This window comes from Chaetura pelagica, unplaced genomic scaffold (genome assembly GCF_000747805.2).
Source record: "Chaetura pelagica isolate M959 unplaced genomic scaffold, ChaPel_1.0 scaffold677, whole genome shotgun sequence".
NCBI classification, from domain to species: domain Eukaryota; kingdom Metazoa; phylum Chordata; class Aves; order Apodiformes; family Apodidae; genus Chaetura; species Chaetura pelagica.
In genome coordinates this window covers 506,611-527,982 of record NW_009953987.1, presented here as the reverse complement: position 1 = coordinate 527,982, position 21,372 = coordinate 506,611, and the positions used below count along the sequence as shown (strand labels likewise).

Here is a 21,372-nt window from a genome sequence, read left to right as displayed (position 1 = left end):
GGGCTCTGCCGCGGTGGGACATCCGGGGGGGCCCGGCCAGGAGCTGGGGAGCCCGGCCAGGAGCCGAGGAGCCCGGCCAGGAGCTGGGGAGGCCCGTCCCGGCCGGCGAAAGCGAAAGAGGAAGGGATCCCGGAGCCGCCGCCTCAGCCCCGGGGGGAGGAGGAGGAGGAACAACAACAACAACACTCCGGGTTTCCCCTAAACCCGATCGTCTCAAAATGTGGCTTAAAAATAATTCTCAGACCGATTTTCCGTGCTTTAAGCCCACTCGCTACCCCCACACTCGGTTACCTCACCGGGCTTTTTTGTTTTTAAACGTCTTCCTTTTATTTTTAATTTATTTGAAGGGTTTACCTCACAAATTCAAGCTCCGTGACGCTGTTTGCCTTCCTTGGGTTCACACCCCCCCCCACACACAGCTAAAACCGTTCCTTCCCCTTCTCAAGGCAAAAATGGTCTTTTTAAGGCCTGAAGATGCAGAACATCAGCTCCATCAACACACCACAAGTGCTGCTTTATCATCGTTTCAGAAACGCACCGAACACCAAGAGGTGCTGCAGCCACGGGTATCTCGCCCAAAAGTCATTCCAAAACCAACTTGGGGTGCTGGCAACCTTCCAGTTTCCCCTGTTTGGCCACATCTAGTTGCCTGTTAACAGTTTTTCCACAAGAATTAACACCTGAGGTGTATTTGCTTGTCGCACAGGTGCGTTGCACCGGCCTTTCCCTGCGTATTAAGATGTCAAATACTATGAAAATGGGCTATTTTCCAGGTTAGGACCGGGCTGTTTCCACCTTCAGGTTGTTGCCAGAGCGTTTCAGCCCCCCAGGGCAGCAAATAATAATAAAAAAATGGACAGCAGAAAAGGAAAACACATTCCTCTGCGGAAAAGAAATCCTCCTCTGGCTCTGCACTTCCATTTCACCATAAAGATCGTTAAGAATCGCCTGAATTCTTCAGTGTGGTGTTTTAAAAGAAGCAAAATCACGACCAAACACGAGGGAAAATGTATTTGCAGAAGCACACGTTAAAAGCGATCCATTAACCATTAACTTACAGAATCATGGGGTAGTTTTGGTTGGAAAAGACCTTTGAGATCATCGAGTCCAAGCACTAACGCAGCAGAGCCAAAGGTATCAGGAGCTGGGTAAAACCTGCACCAGATCCTAGGAGAAGTTACAGCATTTCAACAGCTAAAAGCAGCATGACTCCTATAGGATTTCTTATAAGGTGAAATTTCCTGAGTAAACCTGTGGAGGTTTTGCACTGGCTGATTTGAGACTGCGGGTTTTATGACATTACAGGATAATGGCTTTCAGGCACTCGCGTTTCAGGCACTCTGTGGGGCTGGAGCTCTGTCAGAGGTACCTCCTGCAGCTGTGGCACTTTAAAAAAGCCCGTGAAGAGGCTTTTGATTGTGGTTACATACAGCTTTAGTAATCAAAAGGTGGGAAGGAACAGATTTATCCCACTTCGGAGTGTATGCGACCTCTCTGACATTTGCAGGATACAAAATCTGCACATTAGCAGAAAGCAATCTGAGATTAAGTTTCAAGTGCTGGTAAAGGCTTTTTCATAGGACCACAGAATCACAGAATATGCTGAGTTGGAAGGGACCCATCAGGATCATTGAGTCCAATCCCTGTCCATTTCTGATTTCAATCAGGAACCTCTGGAACACCAAGCACCAAGTTTTGCTGAATTTCTATACAAAGTCTGTGCCATTACACAAATCAGAAAGAAGGACAGCTCTTCAAATAGAAGTTTCAGAACATTAAAGCACAATGTCTGCATCACCTCCTGTGCCCCTGATGAAGAACTTCATTAGGTCTTCCTACGATTTCCTATATGGCATTCTAAACATCCTCCTCAAAACAAACACATGTTCCTCCTGATGAGTATTTGATTTTGTCTACTTCCCCACCACCATTAGTAGGCTTTTGAAAATGAATTTCAATCATGTCCTGTACGATCTCCTCATCATCTTCTGCATCTTTAATTCCTTTCACCAGAATGGTCCTCTTAGAAATCCCGCAATAGAGCTATTGAGGAAAGAAAAACAAACATGTATTAGGCATCAGCTGCTGCACGTACATCTAAAGGCACTGCCAGACCCTGGAAATGAACATATCCTTGATCAGATATGGCTAGGATCTTTGATGATGGTCTGTTTCTGCCAATGAAGATAGCAGGAGTTCCAACCAGGACTGAGGTCAGTAGGCAATAAACCCAGCCTCCTTCACTGCCGTGTCCTTCACTCCTTAACACACACACACATGGGATTTGGGGATCTTTGATGACTCCAGACAGCATCACTCCAAAAAAATCCATCCCAGTCCATGACATGCACCTCCAAAGAAAGCTGTGGTGTCACATAAGCACAATCTAGTCAATACTTTAATTACAAAGGCCTGATTATATACACATTACTGGCTTGATTACCATCTATTAATATGAAGTAGAGGACAATTTCTGTGAGAATATGATGATCAAGCAGTCCAGTGTTACAGGAAAAAAAGTCATTCCTTGGGTTGAATGAATGAAAAAAAAATAAAATGAATGAGCAAATGTTTGATAGAGCAACAGGGGTGTCTGCTGAGCCTGCAGACATCCTCTCATTAGGGATGATGGGAGAGTGCTTTGTGACTCGGAAGGACGTTGTTGTGTCTGCTGTTAACCTACTTCACAAACAATTCACTATCTGCCTCCCATCTAGCACAGACAGCATGGTAAGTAAGGACATAATTCGATCAAGGACAGACATGCACAGCCTTTTAAAATAAATTACAGCTATCACACTGCAAACCAGAAGATGCAGAGCAGCATCTTGCAGACTCACACGTGCTATTAGGTTTCACAACATGACACAAAAGCTTCTGCAGTCCTCAGAACTGAAGTGTCTGCCCCTATCTTGCATTTCCCACGTATCAATTAAGGGGTTAGCCTGGACTAGATTGTTTTACCTGAAACTTTTCCAAGTGTGCATCAGTGCTTTGGGACACGGGAAGCCTGTAGCACCTTCCATTTGCAAAGAAAGGATAGCTGGTACATTTCATAAAGCTGTTAGCTGCTGTAATGGAGAATGAGAAAAAAAAGAAGTCAGAATAATGTAACTTAAAGTGCATTTTGTAAGCATAGCAAAGAATAGACTAGCATTTCTTATGTGGATTTAGAAACTAATATATGATAGCACACTTGTAGATTCTTCATGTGCAATTTGCAAAACAAGTTTATTTGGCATTTCCAAAAAAGCAAAATCATTAAATATCCACAAAAGCTTCTGAAATAAATCTAAAGCAGCTGCTGTGGCTCCACTGATCTTCACAAAATTTCATACACTTGGGTAATCTGATTGCCTGTCTAAATTCACTGGCATGAAACAAGAGCTAAAATCAAACACGTTTTCCTAATTTGCTTTTTTTGCAGTATGTCTAGCAATGCAAAGAAAAGAAAGAAACAGCCACAGGTTTTTTGACCAAGGAAGAAATAAAGCTCACAAACTGCCTCTCAGGTCATGTTTGATCAAAAAGGAGTATGATGAAATCCCGCTTTATTAACAGATGTGTGGGTTAACCCACATCTTTTCCTGATCTGCTTAACTCTCAGTGGGAAGAAGTTGCTACATTGGGTGGTGAAATTGACACAGAATGCAATATGGAATGGAATGGAATGGAATGGAATGGAAGGCAGGATAGACAAGAGCAAAGTATTACATATGATACCTCCAGGTGTGAGGAAAGTAATCACAGCTGCTCCAGACTGCCTGTCATACTCCACATTTTCTACTTCTCCTCCTCCTCCCTGTTCAGATCTGTAGAAATTCAGCTCTAGTTTGTCTCTCATCCAGTCATCAGGGATGGACAGGTCAGGGACTTCGAAGACGTTGATCTTCTTTCCAGAAATAGTGACATGGAGCTAAAAAAAAATCCATTTTTTTTGTGCACTTTGTGACTGAAAACAACCAAAAAACTGAATGTAAAGCTTTTTAACTACTACAAGTTTGTATCTTTATAGTTTTGTAGTTCAGTTGATTACCTGAAATTTTACTCCCATTTCAAGTGTAACAGGCTGCACTTTCACATATGCTTTTTTGTTGTCCAGGTCCACAGTGTGCTCACCCATTTTTATCAGCCTCTGGGCAACTAAGGAAAATCACAACTTTTCAGATATGAAAAGCCTTGTTTCATCACCATCACCAAAACAATTCCCCAGCCTCTTATGCCAACATCTGCTTTTGCATCAGTAAAGAAGATATAAGTAATAGGCAACCAGATCCCACTACCCATGTGTACAGGCATGGCTGTTTCCATCAAATCTCACCAGCTGTAGGCAACAGGTAAAATACTGCTCTTTGGAATACTATATCTAATAGTTATATCTTTATTATTATTATTGTTATTATTATCATCATTATTATTATTAGATCTATATTAGAATACTATAGGAAAGTATTTTTAAATGCTGTCAAAAGATGCTCTCAAAATGTAACAAATATTAATATTAGGCTTCTCATATTTCATTTGAAGTATCCTGGGATTAAAACCACATCCCTACCAGGTGCAGAGAGTGCCTGTTAGCAATGTTTTAGCTGAAAGAAATGAAGGGGACACTAGTTTTCTATCTGCAATGTACCTGTGTACCAGTCAGCCACAGGCAGACTGGGCAGACATCTCAGTGGGAAGCCAGGGAAGCTACAGACTGCACCATCCCTCTGGCATCTCACATCTACCCATCCTCTGATGCCTGCACTTCACCAGCTGCTGTCAGAACAAGGTACTGCCCAGAGTAAAGAAAATGATCAAATTCTGCTGTCAAAACATTTTGAGTCACTCTTGACAATACTCGGGGAGGTAGGAACATATTCCCAATTTCAAACACAAAGTACTGTTTGTATTAGCTGAGAGCAGAAAGCTGCTAACCCAACACAAACATGCAGAGTGTTTGCAATATGTTTTTTTCTACTGATTGGTATGATAATGGTGAATGGTTCTCTGTGTCTTCTTTCTTTGGTTGTTGGGATTTCTTTTCCCCAAAATGTTTATGTAAATATTTTCCCCTTGGCAATTAATTTCATCAGAGACATTACTTTTATACTTAAAATAAGCATCATACCTTCTTCATCTTCAAAAGTAAGCAGTGCCTCATTTTTTTTCAGTCTGAATGGGCTTTTTGTAGCTACTCCAAAAACACAGTGAATATTCATATCTTCATCATCATCCTGCATAGCTTCCATGTGAGTGAACTTCATTTTCACTTCTGCTACCTTCTTTTTAATCTAGTATTTTAGAATCGAGATGGGGGGGGAAAAAAGCATTTCTGTAATTGCAGAACAGAAAAATTAACAGGAGTCTTCCTTGAAGTGTTTAATGTGTTTTGTTTTTAAAAAAATGTGTAGTCAAGCAGACTGAAGTCATGGCTGGTAAAACAGGTGTAACTCTTGTATATGGATTGACTTATCTATTACTGGGGTTTTTGTCCATGAGGTGGGTTTCCCCCCACACTTTGATTAACTTTGAACATAAAAGTTCAATACAAATTCAATGGAAGTCCACAGAGATTTCCACCTATAGAAGTGGAACCCTTTTGTCACCTAACATTTGCAAAATTCAGTTATTGCATCTGTGCTGCCATTTATTTGTGCCTAATTGCATCACTGCTCTACAACAATGAGAAATCTGCTAATAAACAGCCTGGTGTGTTGCCATCTTAGTAAAACAAATATCCAAGTATTTTATAGCTAGGATAAGCATGAAAAGGCTGGTTAGGAAGGGCTGATTTGAGTGAGTTTCAGAGAATTCTTTCTTCCCCTTCACATAACTATTTCAAAATAAAACCCTGCATGGGAAAAAAAAAAAAACAAACAAAAAAGTTTGTGTATAACCAATTATAAAATAACCAGAGTAATTAAAGCACTCCTGCCACCTCTCTTCAAAACTAGCATCTTATCTGTAAGCCCACTTTCTTTCCATTCTCTCTACAGCCAACTCTTCCTAAGGATGTCTGAAGTGCTGGGTGAAGGCCCCTGTTGTTGTTTATTTCCTTGTAGAGGAGCCCTGCCCACTCCAGTGACTGCACAGGGGATTCAGGAGGCTGGACTTGACATCTAAGCTTAGAAAGGGAGTTTAGAAAGCTCAAACTAATATTCTACTATTGTTAACATTAAACCAGGTAACACTTGGATAGTTGCAATCTCTGTAAAAACAAAAAATTACCATGGTTTTAATTTTACTGTAAATTCCTCAAAATATTTGGGTTTGTTCCAATTAGGAATGAAAACAGGTTTTTAAAAGCTGAATCGTCCACAAGGGAAGTTCCAATTTCTGAACACCTCAGAATCTGCAGGAGTTTCACCAAAGGCCGCTCTGGATCCTGAGTTTGAGTCTATTTTAGCATCACTAATATTTATCTAGCTGCAAATTGAGTTATTTCTGATTTGGAGTAACATGAGAGAGACTGTAATCAATGTAGGCTAAAATAAATGCCATATAATGGACAAACTGCCTTAATTCCATCCTCTTACCCATGACATACAAAATGAGAGTACTTGAAAATGACTCATGCTTTGTATATTTTTAATTCCAGTGTCTTCCATTTAATAACTTTCTGCTTTTCTTCATTCCTGTCATGTTTTCCACATTTCACACACTTGTATTTGTTTCTAGATCCTTAGCCTGCTTCACATTGTCTTGCCAGGTAACAGAAGAAGATAAAACTTCAAGCTCCATGTTATATTGAAATCACTAGGGGATCAAATGCTGCACAACTGGTCCCAAGAGTCTAGGGCTGACAAAACAAAAATGTGACCCTCCAAAAGACAAACTGGAAAATATTTCAGACTTTACCTTCCTATGCTGTGAAAGCTCTGAAGTCCATTCTGCAATCTCTTCTTTGAGCTTTTCAATCTCTCTCTGCAGCTCAGTGTTTTCTTGGTTTAGTTCAGAGAGTTCTCTCTACAGCCCCCCCAAAAAAAGTATTAAACGCAAAATGAAACCCATGGAAGACAAAAATGGATTTCAACAACATCTGCAGACATTAGAAACTGTTCAATTTCTAATTATTTTACATGACAGCCATGCACAATACATTTTTTGCACAGCTTAAGAAGGAAATGAATAAGAAGGAAACACAGCAGATGTAGTTAGCTCCAGCCATCCACAATTAGGAGATGGCTCCTTTAAAGTCATTAACCACATTTAGACCTATTCCCATCACTGAAGATAATGCAGACAAAAGCCAGATGATGATAATGGCCTCTTCTGGATATAAAATCCAAACATTTATGATTGGAGAACCAAAACCAACTTTAAGAAAATCTCATGCCAACCTAAATGTACTTAACCTATTAATTATATTTTAATAGCTTTTAATATTGAAGCCATAATTTCTCACCAGTGATTTATAGGCCAAATAAAACTTCACTGAAACCACCTCCTTGATGGCTCATGGAAACTTATCCTGTTACTGTACCAACAACTGCACATGGCACGCTGAGATAATGAGCCAATTAAGTCTAGAACCAATTAGTTCTAGAAGGAGCCCTCTTCAAACAGGTTCTGATTCTTCCCCAACTTATTGTCACTTAAGAAATGCCAACCCCTCATGTGCTTTAACACCCTGTAAGACAGGCTGGGAGCTGACAAAGCATTGGAATCAACCTGTTCCATTTTATCTGCATCTCACAAAACTGAAACTCATTTGTTAGTGGAGAATCTTGGAAGAGGAATTGTCTGTCTTGGAATTGGGACTGTCTTCATTGTCTGTACAAAATAGGCCTCAGTTTTGCCTTCACTCTTCTGCAAGACTTATCCCACTGGTTCTTAATCTGCCACTGAAAAAACACATGTAGAACATTCTACTCATAGCCTGCAAACGAGTAAAAATCTTTAAACTGAGAAGGAAATACCACTCTTATTTTCTCTGACCACCATCTCCTTCACAGCTCCCCAGCTGCTAACAGCCCTCAGTAAGCATCCTCCATACCTCATAGGTATCCCTAGGCATCATCATGTCCTTCTGCTGCTCCTCTTCAACATGTAGCTTTATCAGATCCTCCTCTGCTGTAGCACACCCTTCTTCAGCATTTAATTGGCAGGCAAGTTCAGCTTTTTGTTTTTCAGCTTTTTCAACTCTTTCCTGGACAGTAAAAATAAAAAATATTTGTATTTTCTTTTCTTCCACAGGAACAAGCAAAACCTTAAGTAAGCCCTTTCTATTTATTTATTTATAACATATTGGATAAATATTTCCCTTTGACTTACAAGTGTAGTTACCACTGAGTTCAACACAAGCCTGCACCATGAGAGAGCACAGAACAAGTTAGACAAACATGTTAGAAATCTGGGAGAGTTTTAGAAAGGTGGATTAAAGGCCTTCTAAGTACCATTCAGCTCACTTCCACAATTCTATGTGCTTCATAGAACTTGCCTTCCAGATCCTTAGTTCTTCTTCAAGACTTGCCATCTCGTCTTCTGGTGTGCCAGAAGCTTCAGGGGTTGTTGTTTTCTGGAGAGAAAAGAAGAGGCACACACAGGTTTTCCCCTCCATCGGGCAGTAACTGAGACACACCAAACCATTCAACTGAGTCTTCAAAATTAAAAAGCAAACAACAAAACCTTCTGCAGTTGGATGAAGCATTTTGCCATAGTCGTTTTCAATTCATCAAAGTCCCAGGTATTTGGGCTGTGTGCCCATTTGATGTTTTTTCTCCAGTTATGCAGGCAGGATATGTGGTGAGTCAAACATTTTGAGAGACCAATTGTATTTCATCGTTAAATCTGCCTAAAACCTGCATGCCAGAGCACAGCACATACCACTTAGTTTTTAAAAATGCAGTTGTGAGGAGAAGGATCTGGGAGTCCTGGTAGATAGTAAATGATCCATGAGCCAGCAGTGTGCCCTTGTTGTCAAGGCCAATGGAATCCTGGGGTGCATGAGGAAGAGTATGGGCAGCAGGTCGAGGGAGGTCATTCCCTGCCTCTGCTCTGCACTGGTGAGGCCACAGCTGGAGAACTGGGACCAGTTCTGGGCTCCCCAGTTCAAGGGAGACAGGGAACTGCTGGAGAGAGTCCAGGGAGGGCAACAAAGATTGGATTGGAGCATCTCCCTGATGAGGAAAGGCTGAGAGAGCTGAAACTGTTCAGCCTGGAGAGGAGAAGGCTGAGGGGAGACCTTATTCATGTCTACAGGTATCTCAGGGTGGGTGCAGGAGGATGGAGCCAGACTCTGCTCAGCAGTGCCCAGGAACGGGACGAGGGGCAACGGGCACAAGCTGGAACATGGGAAGTTACACTGAAACACGAGGAAAAACTTCTTTCCTGTGAGGGTGACAGAGCCCTGGGACAGGCTGCCCAGGGAGGGTGTGGAGTCCCCTTCTCCGGAGAGATTCCAGACCCCCTGGATGCAGCCCTGGATGTGCTCTGAACCATCCTGCTTTAGCAGGGCAGCTGGACTGGATGACCTCTAGAGGTCCTTCCAGCTCTGACAGTTCTGTGACTCAGATAATCAGACCAAATCACTGAACTACTTTGATGGCTGTACAGGACAAAAATCTAAGAAAATGGATCTTGTTCACCAAACATTATTTGCTAACGATGAAACTGAAAATATTGACAGGCTAATATTTTTATAAATAATAAAAGCAAGTTGTCTCTGTGCTCTTCCACAGGGAACTATACCCCTCAAAGCCACAGATGTTTACCTGTATGCTTGCTCAGCAGTTGCTCTAAGAGAATGCATAAAGAATATGCAGCCTAATGAGAAACACAATTCAGAAGAGGATGCTTCCAAGCTCAGGGAGACTGGACAATAAAAGGTAACATCAAGCAGGAGGAAGGTGATAAAAGAAGCATTTCAGAATTTAAGTACTTCAGGGTGGAAGTTCACAAGCACAGGGAAACTACAGCTGGATACAGCCCAAGAAGAGAGGAAATCTTGGTTCTGTTTTGTTTCTATGGCTGCAATATTCTGCTAAAACAGGGAAAAGAGTAATCCAAAGAGATGTGCTGAAACAATCCCTCCCTTTTACTTAAGATTACATAAAACTTGAATGTGAACCATGAAATTCAGGCATGGAAAAGGTCTAAGATAATCCTGTCAATTCTCTTGGTAATACTGGGTATTTCCTAAATACAATATAAAATATTTTTTCCACTACTTAGTCCAGTTTTAAAATGTCTATTAAGCAACAGGGAAATCCCCATCTGTGAATAACTTTAAAACTGGGAAAAAAATCCCTTTGCTCAAGGGACTGAGTGCAGGAAAGCAGAGGGATGTGCCAAAGCTGGAAGCTGAGAAGATAGAATCCATGGGTTTTACTGAAGAATTGTCTAAGACAACAGTTTTCAGCCTGAAAGAAAAACAAACACGACAGGGAAAACACAAGAAGTCCCACCCAAACTATCTCTATGTCACACTGCAGAAACTGAATCAAGGAAGGTGCCAGGAAAAAGGAAATCCCCCTAAGAAACCTCCATAGACAGATGAGCAAGTGAGGCAGGACAGAAAAATTCCACCAGAACCTGTAAAGCAGACACTTTAGAATGGAATTATCCCTATGGGAACAGGAGGTGGGAATCAGAAATGTCCCAATAAGAAGAGGAGAAGTGAGACAGGAAGTTTCAGAAGCACTGCCCGACCAGCCTGAGCACAAACCTTCACGCAGAAAAACTATTGTCAAACACAGACTTTTTTTCCCAGGCAGCACATCAGGAAATACTTACAAAGCCATTATCTTGTAAAGGTAGTGGAGGACTTGTAAAATCCATTGAAACCTGAGGGAACAGGAGAAACATAACGTGTGTATTGGCCTTTTGGGGTTTTTTTTTACACACCAGAAGCTGCGCTGAGCTAAAAGAATTTTTAATGTAAATGTTCTATCATTTTATAGGCAAAAGTGGATCTCTGAGGCCTCCTTTTTTACTAACCATAAAGGCCAGAGACACGCACGAGGATTTCTACAAGCACAGATGGATTTTTCTGCCCTGAAACTGACGTACTTTTACCTTCATGCAGCTTTTGCACCGTTACACACACGCTCCGTGCTGAACAGACACAACCCTCCGACCTCCTGAACCCAACAGAAAACACTTCCTTTACCCAGCAGATGATGGAAAATCCGGCCACCCTGTTGCCACGGCGCGGTGTGGAAGAGGGTAGCAAGGAATTTAAACGAGTCTGGGAGGCCCTTGATCCACGCAGAGGTTCCTCCCAGCCCCGGGACCCGCAGCACTCACCGCGTCCCGCAGCCCCTCCGGGCACCGCTCCCGGGTAGAACCGCTTTCGCTTTCGGTTCCCTCCGCAGGAGGAGGGACTGGCGGGGCGGGGACGGGCTGTCCCGGACCATGGGGACCCGCAGGAGGAGGCAAGGAGGCTGGTGAAGGGGCTGGAGGGGAAGGCTGAACAGGGATGGGCTGCGGGAGCTGGGGTTGGGTAGGAGAGGAGGCTCAGGAAGGAACTTCTCACTCCCTACAAGCCCCTGAAGGGAGGTTGTAGAGCTGGGGTTGGGCTCTTTTTCCAGGCAAACAGCGACAAGACAAGAGGGCCTGGGCTGAAGCTGCTCCAGGGGAGGGTTAGGCTGGATATCAGGAAGCACTTCCCCATGGAAAGGGTGATCAGACCTGCCCAGGGAAGAGGTGGAGGCACCGTCCCTGGAGGTGCTCAGGGAAAGGCTGGAGGTGGCACTTGGTGCCCTGGTCTGGAGATGTGGTGGTGTTGGTCATAGGCTGGGCTTGGTGGTCTGAAAGGTCTTTTCCAGCCTTGGTGACTCTGGGATTCTGGGATGCTGGAGATCCCAGGAAAGGCAGGGTCAGACAGGAAAAGGGAGAAATCCCTGGAAAGGCAGGGTCTGGCAGAGAAAGGGAGAAATTCCTGGAAAGGCAGGGTGCAGCAGAGAAAGGGGGAAATCCCTGGAAAGGCAGGGTCCAGCAGGAAAAGGAGGAAATCCCTGGAAAGGCAGGGTTGGACAGAAAAAATGGGGAAATCCTCCTTCTATCCTCGAAGAACATGGTTGATTTATAAGCCCTCCAGTACACAGATTCATAAAAATGATCCGTGGCAGACACACCCAGAGTTGGGCAACACAGTCATTGATGGGCAATGGCAGCTTCACCCTCCAGTAAGTGTTGCAGGTTTCTGAGGTTTTCTTCAAGTCCTTTGGCTGGCCACAGGGTGTGCTTGCTGAGTTGGACTGGAGCACTGATCTGACCACTACCACCCATCCCTCCTCAGGAAAAAGCCCTGTCTTTGGCAGGATGAGTTCCCAGATCTGTAGCCACAACTGCTGCTGCTCCCACAGGGAAGGAAGGGGAGGAGACCTTCAACATGCATGTAAGTCATCAGAGAGGGGCAATGAGATGTGAGCTGGCAGGAGGTGACTTCTGGTTGCAAACATTCACTGTGTTAGCCAGTGGGCATTCCTTTTTTAAAGAGATTTCAGGGAAGAGCTTCTTCAGGGAAAGAAAAGCTGTGGTTTCCACCGTGATCAGTCCGAGGAAGAGAAAGCACTGGCTCCTCCTTGAAGGGTTGGGTTACTTGAATGGCCCTTCTTTGTGTAGGTAACTGAAGGGAAGTCTCATATATCCCAAGAGAGCTGGTATGGCTCACTTTGTCATGCAGCTTTTTTGGCTTGGACTTCTTGTAATGGGAGCCATCAGGTGGCAGGAGCAAAGTCTCTGTGCTTAAGTGTGGCTGGGTGAAAGTACCACAGGCATAATTCACTAATAGCTCTGGGATTCAGGAGCAGAATCCAAGATTCACAGGGCACAGCTGATTGAATTCAAGACTTCCATCAGCTTGAGTTTGATACTCAGTGGATGTGCTGCAGTCCTGAGCAAAATTTAGGGAATGTCTGTGACCTAGGGCAAGAAAAAAACCAAAGCATATTGCTTTCAGGTTTCCTTTAAAACTAAGCTGACTGCTCTTTGGAATGCTACCCTCAAAACTGCCAACAGACTTGGACTTGTTGGCCAGATTGGTGGGATACATTATTTTATATGGTTAGCAGTCCATCAGCACTGGCTGTTAAAGAAATTAATCCTCAGAAGTTCCAAATGTGCCACCAAGGAGGCACATGAAGGTTTGAGGAATACTTTTGCTTTCCTTTGCTGTGCAAAGGGAATCCTGGATTGCAGCCTGTTTGGGTAGCAGTCACTTTGTGCCACTGAATTCAGTGGGAGTTTTACTCATGGAGTAACTATTATGGCAGTTTCAAATGTCCTTGTCTGTTTTTTTAAGATAAGTAGATGACTCTATGACCCTGTACTCAAGAGATCTTTTTTATTATTATTTTCTCCCATGACAATGGGTAAATATGTTTACTATTGCTTTATAAACACAAAGCTGGTTACTAATGAGTAAAAGGGAGAGGTTTAGCTGGAGTAGCCAGGGAGTAGGAGGTGATTGTGTTATGACCTAAGTTCAACAGATTTCAGATTTAAATGTCAGAGTGGCAGGCTGTTCTCCAGTAACCATGGTCATGTTGGGAAGTCACTGGAGATCTGAAAGAGCTGTATTTCTCTCCACTCCAGGGAGTGCAGCAGTGCCAAGCTGTTTGCATGGCCTTGCTTTGGGATTTGAGCTGAACAATATGTTTGTGCTTGTTTGGTGAAGGAAGTTTGCTGGAGACACTGAACTGGGCTAAGTTCCTGAACTGACATGATGTTGACTTGGATTTGATACGTTAATTGATTTCTGTGTGTTGGGAACTTACAGTGTTAACCACATCTGAACCAGACTAAGGGGAAAAGCACTGACTTGGTAACACTGAAGAGTCTAGCTAAAGGGGAAAATCAGGGAGTAAAAGATCACAGAGTACAAGGAGCTTTAAAACTCTCAGGATTTCTTTGAGCAGTCTGCGTTGATGACAAATGTGCTCTTCAGGAGTCTGACAGACTCTGGATGAGCCTAGAAATCTGAACTGGAAACTTCAAAAGAAAACCATGACCATGTGGGCAGAGAATGATTAGGACTCACCTGCAGCAGGAACTGCTCTGGTGAGGCTGGATGAAGGTTTACAGTCATAAGCTTGCCTGTCACTGGTGCCACAGCAATGTGACCATGTCTCAGCTTCTGGACAGTAACCATTAAGAATCTCACAGCATTACCTTTGGAGGGAGTGTTGTGGTTCTTTTCAAGTTAGAACAGTTCCAAAGAAGGAAGTCAATGGAATTTAGGTGCTTCAGTTGTAACTGTCATCACAAAACCCCCTGCTCCTCTGATCCTTGAGGTATCCTAGCTGCAAAGGAGCCTTGTTCTCCAGGTAGGTCTGGCAGCATCTTCATGTCAGCAGCTCTGAGCACTTTATCTTGCTAATGCTGAGAAGGTACCTTCAAACACTGAGGTGCTCTGATGCCATGTGTGGTACTGACTTACTCCAACAGAATCATGTTCCATGGCTATCCAGTTTATTTTGTCCTTTCTTTCAAAACCTGGCCAACAGAGCCTAGTGATGGTTTCTTTAAGAACCTGCTCATGTAATCTGTCCATATGTTATCACACAAATCTATTCCTTAATAAGCGGGGTACAGTCATGATTCCTGCTTATCAATCCTTTTGTTGTTTTGTTTATGTTTTTCCTGTGTTCTTTCAGAAGTTTTGAGAGATTTTTTGAGAAGACAGAACAGAGACCCCATGTTTCAGAGCAACCAGTGTCGTGTGGTCAGAGCACTGTTGCAGCAACTGGGAGAAATGGGTTTGACTGCTCCTCAGTGAACCCAGGTGTCCCAATCCACTTTGTCCAGCAGCTAGCCTGCCTCAAGGGAATGATGGCTGCTGTGCCACCTCCCATCCTTAGTGATACCTACTCAGCTATTGAAAAAAAGCCAACCCTGCAAGCTCCTGGCCAACAGCAATTTCTTCTTTCTCTCCTTGGTGTCATGCCAGGCCTGGGAGAGGAGCAGATCTGAATCTTACATCTGTTGTACTCTTAGTAACCCTGGGAGATACCTCATGCAGTGCACAGACTTCTAAGCAGCATCACAAATCACCGTGATGATACTTCTGGATCTTGTTGCTGAGGTGCCAAAGTCTGTGGCTCATCAAACCTTGATGTCAACAAGAAGACACAGGTGGTGCTGTCTCTAAAGAAGCTGTCCTGTCTACCCCTCCTCCCCCTGTTTCTCCTGTATCCTGAGTGTTTGTGCAGCCACGTGGCAATCTAGAGAAATGAACTATCTTAAAAACTAGCCCTGACCAAAGCTGGTTGGAGCTGGTTCATTTCTCCAGCCCAGTTCACTCAGTGCTCAGAACCCAGCATGCCATCCCAGGAGGGGTGGTGGTCAGTGGGGTCAGCAGGCTCCACAGGGGGAAATAACCACTGGTTTTTGTGGTGCTGTATAAGATGCCTTAAAGCACTCACCAAAATACAGCCTGGTTGTCTGAGGTGGTAGAGGGTAACTCTGTGCCACAGAGGAGGTTCCAGATTTTCTTTCAAGAGGTCTACATCTTAGGCACCACAAAACATAGTTCCTTTTTTCAGTGCCTGGTTTTCAGAGAAAAAAAAAATGTACCTGACAATGGACACCTTGCACCTTTGGATGTCAAGTATCTGCCTCTTGGAAATGTACAGATCCACTTCAAGCACACGCAGAGTTGTGAAATAAACACTCTATACCCATCTGCATTCTTTACAGGAAGGATTCTGAAATGTGTCCAGCAAGAGTTGGGAATGTTTCAGCTTCCCTAAGATGTGTGTCCCAGAACACAGTGCTATGAGGCAACACAGGGGTTTGGTAAATAGTCCCAGCATGACAGCAAACAATGAAGAAGAAATCATTTAAGATGCACGTTGTCAGGCTTGAATCACATTCTGGTTCTTTGGCTATAAATCACGGCGTGTTAATGAAGTGCTTCTTTCAAACAGCACTGTAAGTGCTTCAGTGAGGATTATTGGTTTATGCAGGCAGGATAAATCCCAGGGTGGAGGCCACTTTACACTGAGAAGGTGTAAAAGAGAGAGGAGGGAGAGTAGGAGTGGGGGTAGAGGAGCTGTCCCCGTGTGCACTATTAGTCTGTGCTTTCTTTTAATTTGATTAGTGAATATAAATTAATTGCTTATATTCCTTGGGAATAAAGAAACCATTGCCTCTGAAAATCCCAGGTGTGTCCCAGGCCATAGCACTGGAACAGAGGGCAAAACATTTCTTTGGTCTGTCTCTGGCCTGAATACCAGACCCTGAAATTGTTCATATGAAAAAAGACCTTTCCTGTTTCTCACCAAACACTGTTGTGAGCAGGATTTCTCCATCCTTCATAGAGTATTCTCTGCTCTCTGCCAGTACTCTCTTGAGGTAATCTCTTGGGGAATGTTTCAATAACTGCCTTAGTCTCTGGAAAAGAGATTGTGAGGGTTCCCCCTTTTTTAATTTCCAAAAAAGAATTTAATACATGCCATGCTTCATGGAAGAAGCACTTACTGGGTGTAAAGCAAATCTGGTTCTGTCTTAAATAGAAAGCCATGGTACAGCTGAGGGGAATGAAAAGGTAGATACGTGTCAGTTAAAACATGAGAATTGCTTATGTAGGGAATATCTCTGGGATGTAAGTAATCCCAGTATTATATAGCTTTGGCCTTCCTGGAAAAACTCACAACTCTAAATGGTGAAGGAAGGTCATTTTGCCTGAAAAACTATTGATGAAAATTGAATGTATTAGATGTAGGACACTGACACCAATTTTCAGCCCATTCATCTCAGTTCAGACAAACCCTGGGATTTAATAAATGATATTCTGATATTCCAAGTCTTGTCTTTGGTAGCTTCAACAAACCTACCCTAACTGGGAAGATGGTTAAGGAAGTCAAAATGAGAAGCTCCCATTTTTAGAGAATGCAGCTTCTCCTGCCAGCTTCTGCCTCCATCCTGAAGCCCAAGCTGTGACCAGACACCTGCACATTTCAGCATGGCCTTCATTTTCTTTCACCCTCTTTTTATTGAAAGGCCCAGTGTGAAGCCAAGGACTGACTAGGGGCTGTCTCCTGTTCCTCTGTGGAAATCCCTCTTCCTTCTCCAAAGAGGTATCTCCAGACAGGCCCTCAAGGGCATATATATAAAACTTCATGGGCTGTGTTTCTTTTTTCTTCTTTTTTTTTTTTTCTCTTCTTTTTCTTTTTATTATTCTTTCCTTTTCCTTTTCCTTGCAGGTTTGTTTGTTTTGTTTTTTAAACACTGTTTTTTATGCCATTGATTGTACATGAAGATGTTTTATTGTGTCCAGCTCTTGAATAAGTGGCTCAGATTCCCTGATACTCTCTTCTAGAGCCAACACATCATCATGGTTACATCTTAAATCAACATTCAAAATGCCTGGTGTGGTGTCATTCACACCTTAAAGCAGCCTTAGAATACAATGGATCGATTTGTATATTTATTTTTCATCATCATAGAATTATTTGAGTTGGAAGGCACCATAAAGATCATCCAGTTCCAACCCCCTGCATGGGCAGGGACACCTCCCACCAGCCCAGGCTGCTCCAAGCCCCGTCCAACCTGCCCTTCAACACTGCCAGGGATGGGGCAGCCACAGCTTCCCTGGGCAACCTGGGCTACTTTCTCACCATCCTCACACCAAAGAATTTCCTCCTAATGTTTCACCTAAATTTCCCCTCTTCCAGTTTAAAGCCATTCCCCCTCATCCCATCCCTCCCTGCCCTTGTCCCAAGCCCTTCCCCAGCTTTCCTGGAGCCCCTTCAGGCACTGGAAGCTGCTGTAAGGTCTCCCTGGAGCCTTCTCTTCTCCAGGCTGAACACCCCAACTCTCCCAGCCTGGCTCCAGGGCAGAGCTGCTCCAGGCCTGTGAACATCTTTGTGGCTCCTCTGGGCTTTCCCTAGGAGCTCCACGTCCTTCTTAACACTAAGAGTTTTAGCAAGGAGAAAACTGTTAATTAATTTGGGGGGAAAAAAGTGTCATGACGAGAAAGAAAATATACTGAAGGAGCTCAAATATTTCCTTCTGCTCTTTCAAAATTAAGCATTTTGATTCTTTATTTGAGACAAATTGGAAAACAGCCACATTTCTTAATTACTTTTATTTTAATCTGAAATGAAAAGTATTTTAAATCAAATCAAATAAAAAACTTGACCCCAAATCAGCCTGTTTCTCCAACAAATCACTTTCTGCTTTGGAATCACACGCAACTTTATTCCTTTCTAGCTTTTCTTCTTTGTGTTGGGCCAGCAAATGGAAAATTAATGGTTTTCTCTCTTTTCTGGGCTCTCTTCACAGCTGGTTCTCAGCAATCATCTCTCCCAGTCTGTGTGCAGGCAAGAACCACCACTATGGCATCAAAGCATCGGATATTCCTCATGCAGTCAGTTTCAGTAAGATTGGTATCACCTTGGCTTTGAAGATGATTCATGCAGCTCTACAGCTTCATTGCTCTGAATTTGGGACATGGATTTTTTTTCTCTTGATGCAGCTGTTAATGTTCAGAGAGGAGAGCACTCAGTCTCTGGAGTAACAGCCAGCGCTGCTGCTGGCACTGCCAGCTTGATGATGGCTTTTAAAACACTCAGCTGAAGTTGGGCTGGGTCCTGTAGGATGCCTGGAGCTGTCCTGCAAACCACTGTCAAAACCCACGTGTATTCCACCTGCATGGAAGCACACATATGGAAAAAAACCATGGAAAGCTTGAGTAAAAAAGAAGCAACCAAAACCAGCCTCATTTCATTAGCATAATCCACGGTGGCAATGCTGCCAAGGACAGCCTTTGGTTTCATTTTTTTTAAATGCTGGCTGAATTTGTATTCTTAAAGATGCTGAACTTGTATTCTTAAAGGTGCTGAATTTGTATTCCTAAAGATGCTGAATTTGTATTCTTAAAGGTACTGAATGATGGACTGAAGATTCGTTTTGCATTTGGCCTGGGCACAGATCACATTTCTGTCACTTGAAGCAGCCACGCTGGGTTTGGGATAGTTCAGAAGTGTTTGTACAATGTTCTGCTCATGGATAGGCAGGCCCTTTCTGAAGTACCATTTAAAGACTCCTTACAGTGAGAAATCTTGCTGTCTTACTTGTTCGTTAGATCTGCAAGAATTCCCTTTTTACCTCTTCATCTTCAAGTGGCAAGATGTTCTGATTTTCCATTTTTATTCCCAATTTGGTATTTTTTTCTGCTGTGCCTGGAGAGGTGTTTAGCAATATTTGCTGTCAGTTTGTTCTTTGCAAGATAAATACCAAATGAGTATCAATCAAATGAATATCAGTCAATAAACACAGCAGCAGCTGTGATGCTGCTGAAGCCTCAGGGTAACTCAGAATGTTTAACAGCATTAACTTGTTGGTAAACATTTTTGACACATCGTGTGTGATGTTGGTTTAAAAGAACTATCTCTCATAGATTTCTTTGTACAATTGAATAATCTCCCCTGAAAAAGTTTGCTATGCCTGTTTGAATTGTTAGTTAGGAGTGAATTATTCTAATGGCATGCTAGGTGGCCCACAAAGGGGGGCTGGCAGAGTAGGAGAAGCACAGTCAGAGCATGAAAAACAAGGACAAATAAATACTATAAAAATAAGATTTGGTGAGTCACAGCCTGCCAAGTATGTGAGCAAAGCCAAAGGGCACTTTCATAAACATGTAAAGAGGAGGTTGAGACCACAACCATGTAGAAATGACTGAACTGAGAGATGTTGCCGAAGGACAGGACAGTCCATTTTCTTCCACAGGGAGAAAGATGACAAAGAAAATATAACTTAAATAAAAAGAAAAAAAAGAAGTAAAGCAAGGAGAATGCCAACTCCATAAAAACACACCTTCATCAGAATAATCTGGGAAGAAGACCGTGACTCACAGCCATGGGAAATAAAGAAATGCATAAACCACAGAATTATTAGAAGAGGAAAGTGGGGTATTATCCACAGTAACTTCCTCAGTGGCATCTGAGTATGAAGCCTGGGGACTTTCTGTTAGAGGTCTAGACTGCTGGCAGCTTGGTTGGTAATGAAGATGCTGATGGGGCTGGGCAGTGCCTGGCAATGCTTTTAAACTGAAAGAGGGGAGATTTGGGTTAGACATCAGGAAGAAATTCTTCACCATGAGGGTAAGAAGGCACTGGCCCAGGGTGCCCAGAGAAGCTGTGGCTGCCCCATCCCTGGCAGTGTTGAAGGGCAGGTTGGATGGGGCTTGGAGCAGCCTGGGCTGGTGGGGGGGGTCCCTGCCCATGGCAGGGGGGTGGAACCTGATGATCTTTAACATCTCTTCCAACCCAAACCATTCAGTGATTCTGTGGTTCTAAAGCCAGAGAAAAGACTCCAAGTCTTGTCATTTCAGAGACCACAGGATTAATCCATACCATGTCCAAACCATTTCCAGCCAACTTGTGCAACCAGGCATTTCCAGGATGATGAGGCAATGCTGAGGAGCTCAGCCCCACACTGTCTGCTGTGTCATCCTGGCCCAGAGACACCAGCTGGTTTCTCCTGAGCTCATAGGGTGCCAGCTATGCCCACCCATGTAAGCAAACCCAGCCCCTAACTCTTCACTGGAGATTAGGAAACGGGTGGCAGAGATCTCATACAATCTACTAAACAAAATAAAATACAACACAAAAAGGGCTGGTAAAATACTGAGTCACCAAGGCATTAGGTGAAGACAGAAGAGTGATTTCCTCAGAAGCTGGAGCAGACAGCAGGAAGGAGGAGAGAAAATGTATGTGCAGTAGGGTAGGAAATGAGTGTTGCAGACATGAAGGGGCGTCCTAAGCAATGAGTGCTGAGACTAATGCACTGAGTGTTTTATCACCACACTCATCTCTTTGGGTTTCAGGAAGGAATTGAGTGTAATGCTGCAAAGCAGATTAGTATGTCTGGTGAGCTTCTGTGGGCCTGGAGGCTCTGCCCTGCAGCTGACAGCCTGGCTGGGAGGCCAAGGATGGGCTCTGCCACTGCCCTGCAGTGTCTGGGGTGGTCCACCAATACCTGGCTTACCAGAGGACATCCCTGTGGTCAGCTAGGAAAGCTGCCATACCACAGCACCTGAGGAGTCAGAGAGCAAATGAAAAGTAACTGAGGCAGAAATCAAAAGGAGTGAGTAGTGGCTGATGGCTTTTCCACCCGGGGTCTAATAAATTCCTTTTTAAATCTCTCTGCCAGGAATTTCCATCAGAAACAACACACTGAGAGCCCAGAGCAGGAGACATTTTCATCACCACTTGTAAGGCAAATTTCTCCCAAGTCTAAATACTTGGCAACATTTTCACAAACTCGGGGCAGTATTTTGCTTCTGAAAATCCACTGCTTGCCTGTGCACATCTTGGGCTATGGAAACAATTGTTAAAACCTAAGATGTTATGAGATGGACAAATGAATGGAATTTCAAGCAAAACAGATGAAAATCATGCTCAGATACTCAGGCTCTCTATGCTCTGCAAGTCCCTT

At 43.4% G+C, this 21,372-nt stretch overlaps 2 protein-coding genes across 2 annotated transcripts in view; both read right to left on the bottom strand.

Annotated features, from left to right (window-relative positions):
- Positions 1-921, bottom strand: part of RBM43 (RNA binding motif protein 43) — a 4,945-nt gene extending 4,024 nt beyond the window's left edge. The window contains exon 1 of the mRNA XM_010002253.1: positions 877-921. Coding sequence (XP_010000555.1) covers positions 877-921 — 45 coding nt within the window. The remainder of the gene's footprint in view (positions 1-876) is intronic.
- A 936-nt stretch (positions 922-1,857) lies between these two features.
- Positions 1,858-8,461, bottom strand: NMI (N-myc (and STAT) interactor). The gene is made up of 8 exons (XM_010002258.1): positions 8,426-8,461; positions 7,982-8,134; positions 6,844-6,951; positions 5,114-5,267; positions 4,037-4,143; positions 3,724-3,916; positions 2,965-3,071; positions 1,858-2,043 (listed from the first exon to the last, which is right to left on the bottom strand). The coding sequence occupies exons 1-8, from the start codon at positions 8,459-8,461 to the stop codon at positions 1,858-1,860; spliced, it is 1,044 nt and encodes a 347-aa protein (XP_010000560.1).
- Positions 8,462-21,372: the final 12,911 nt, after the last annotated feature.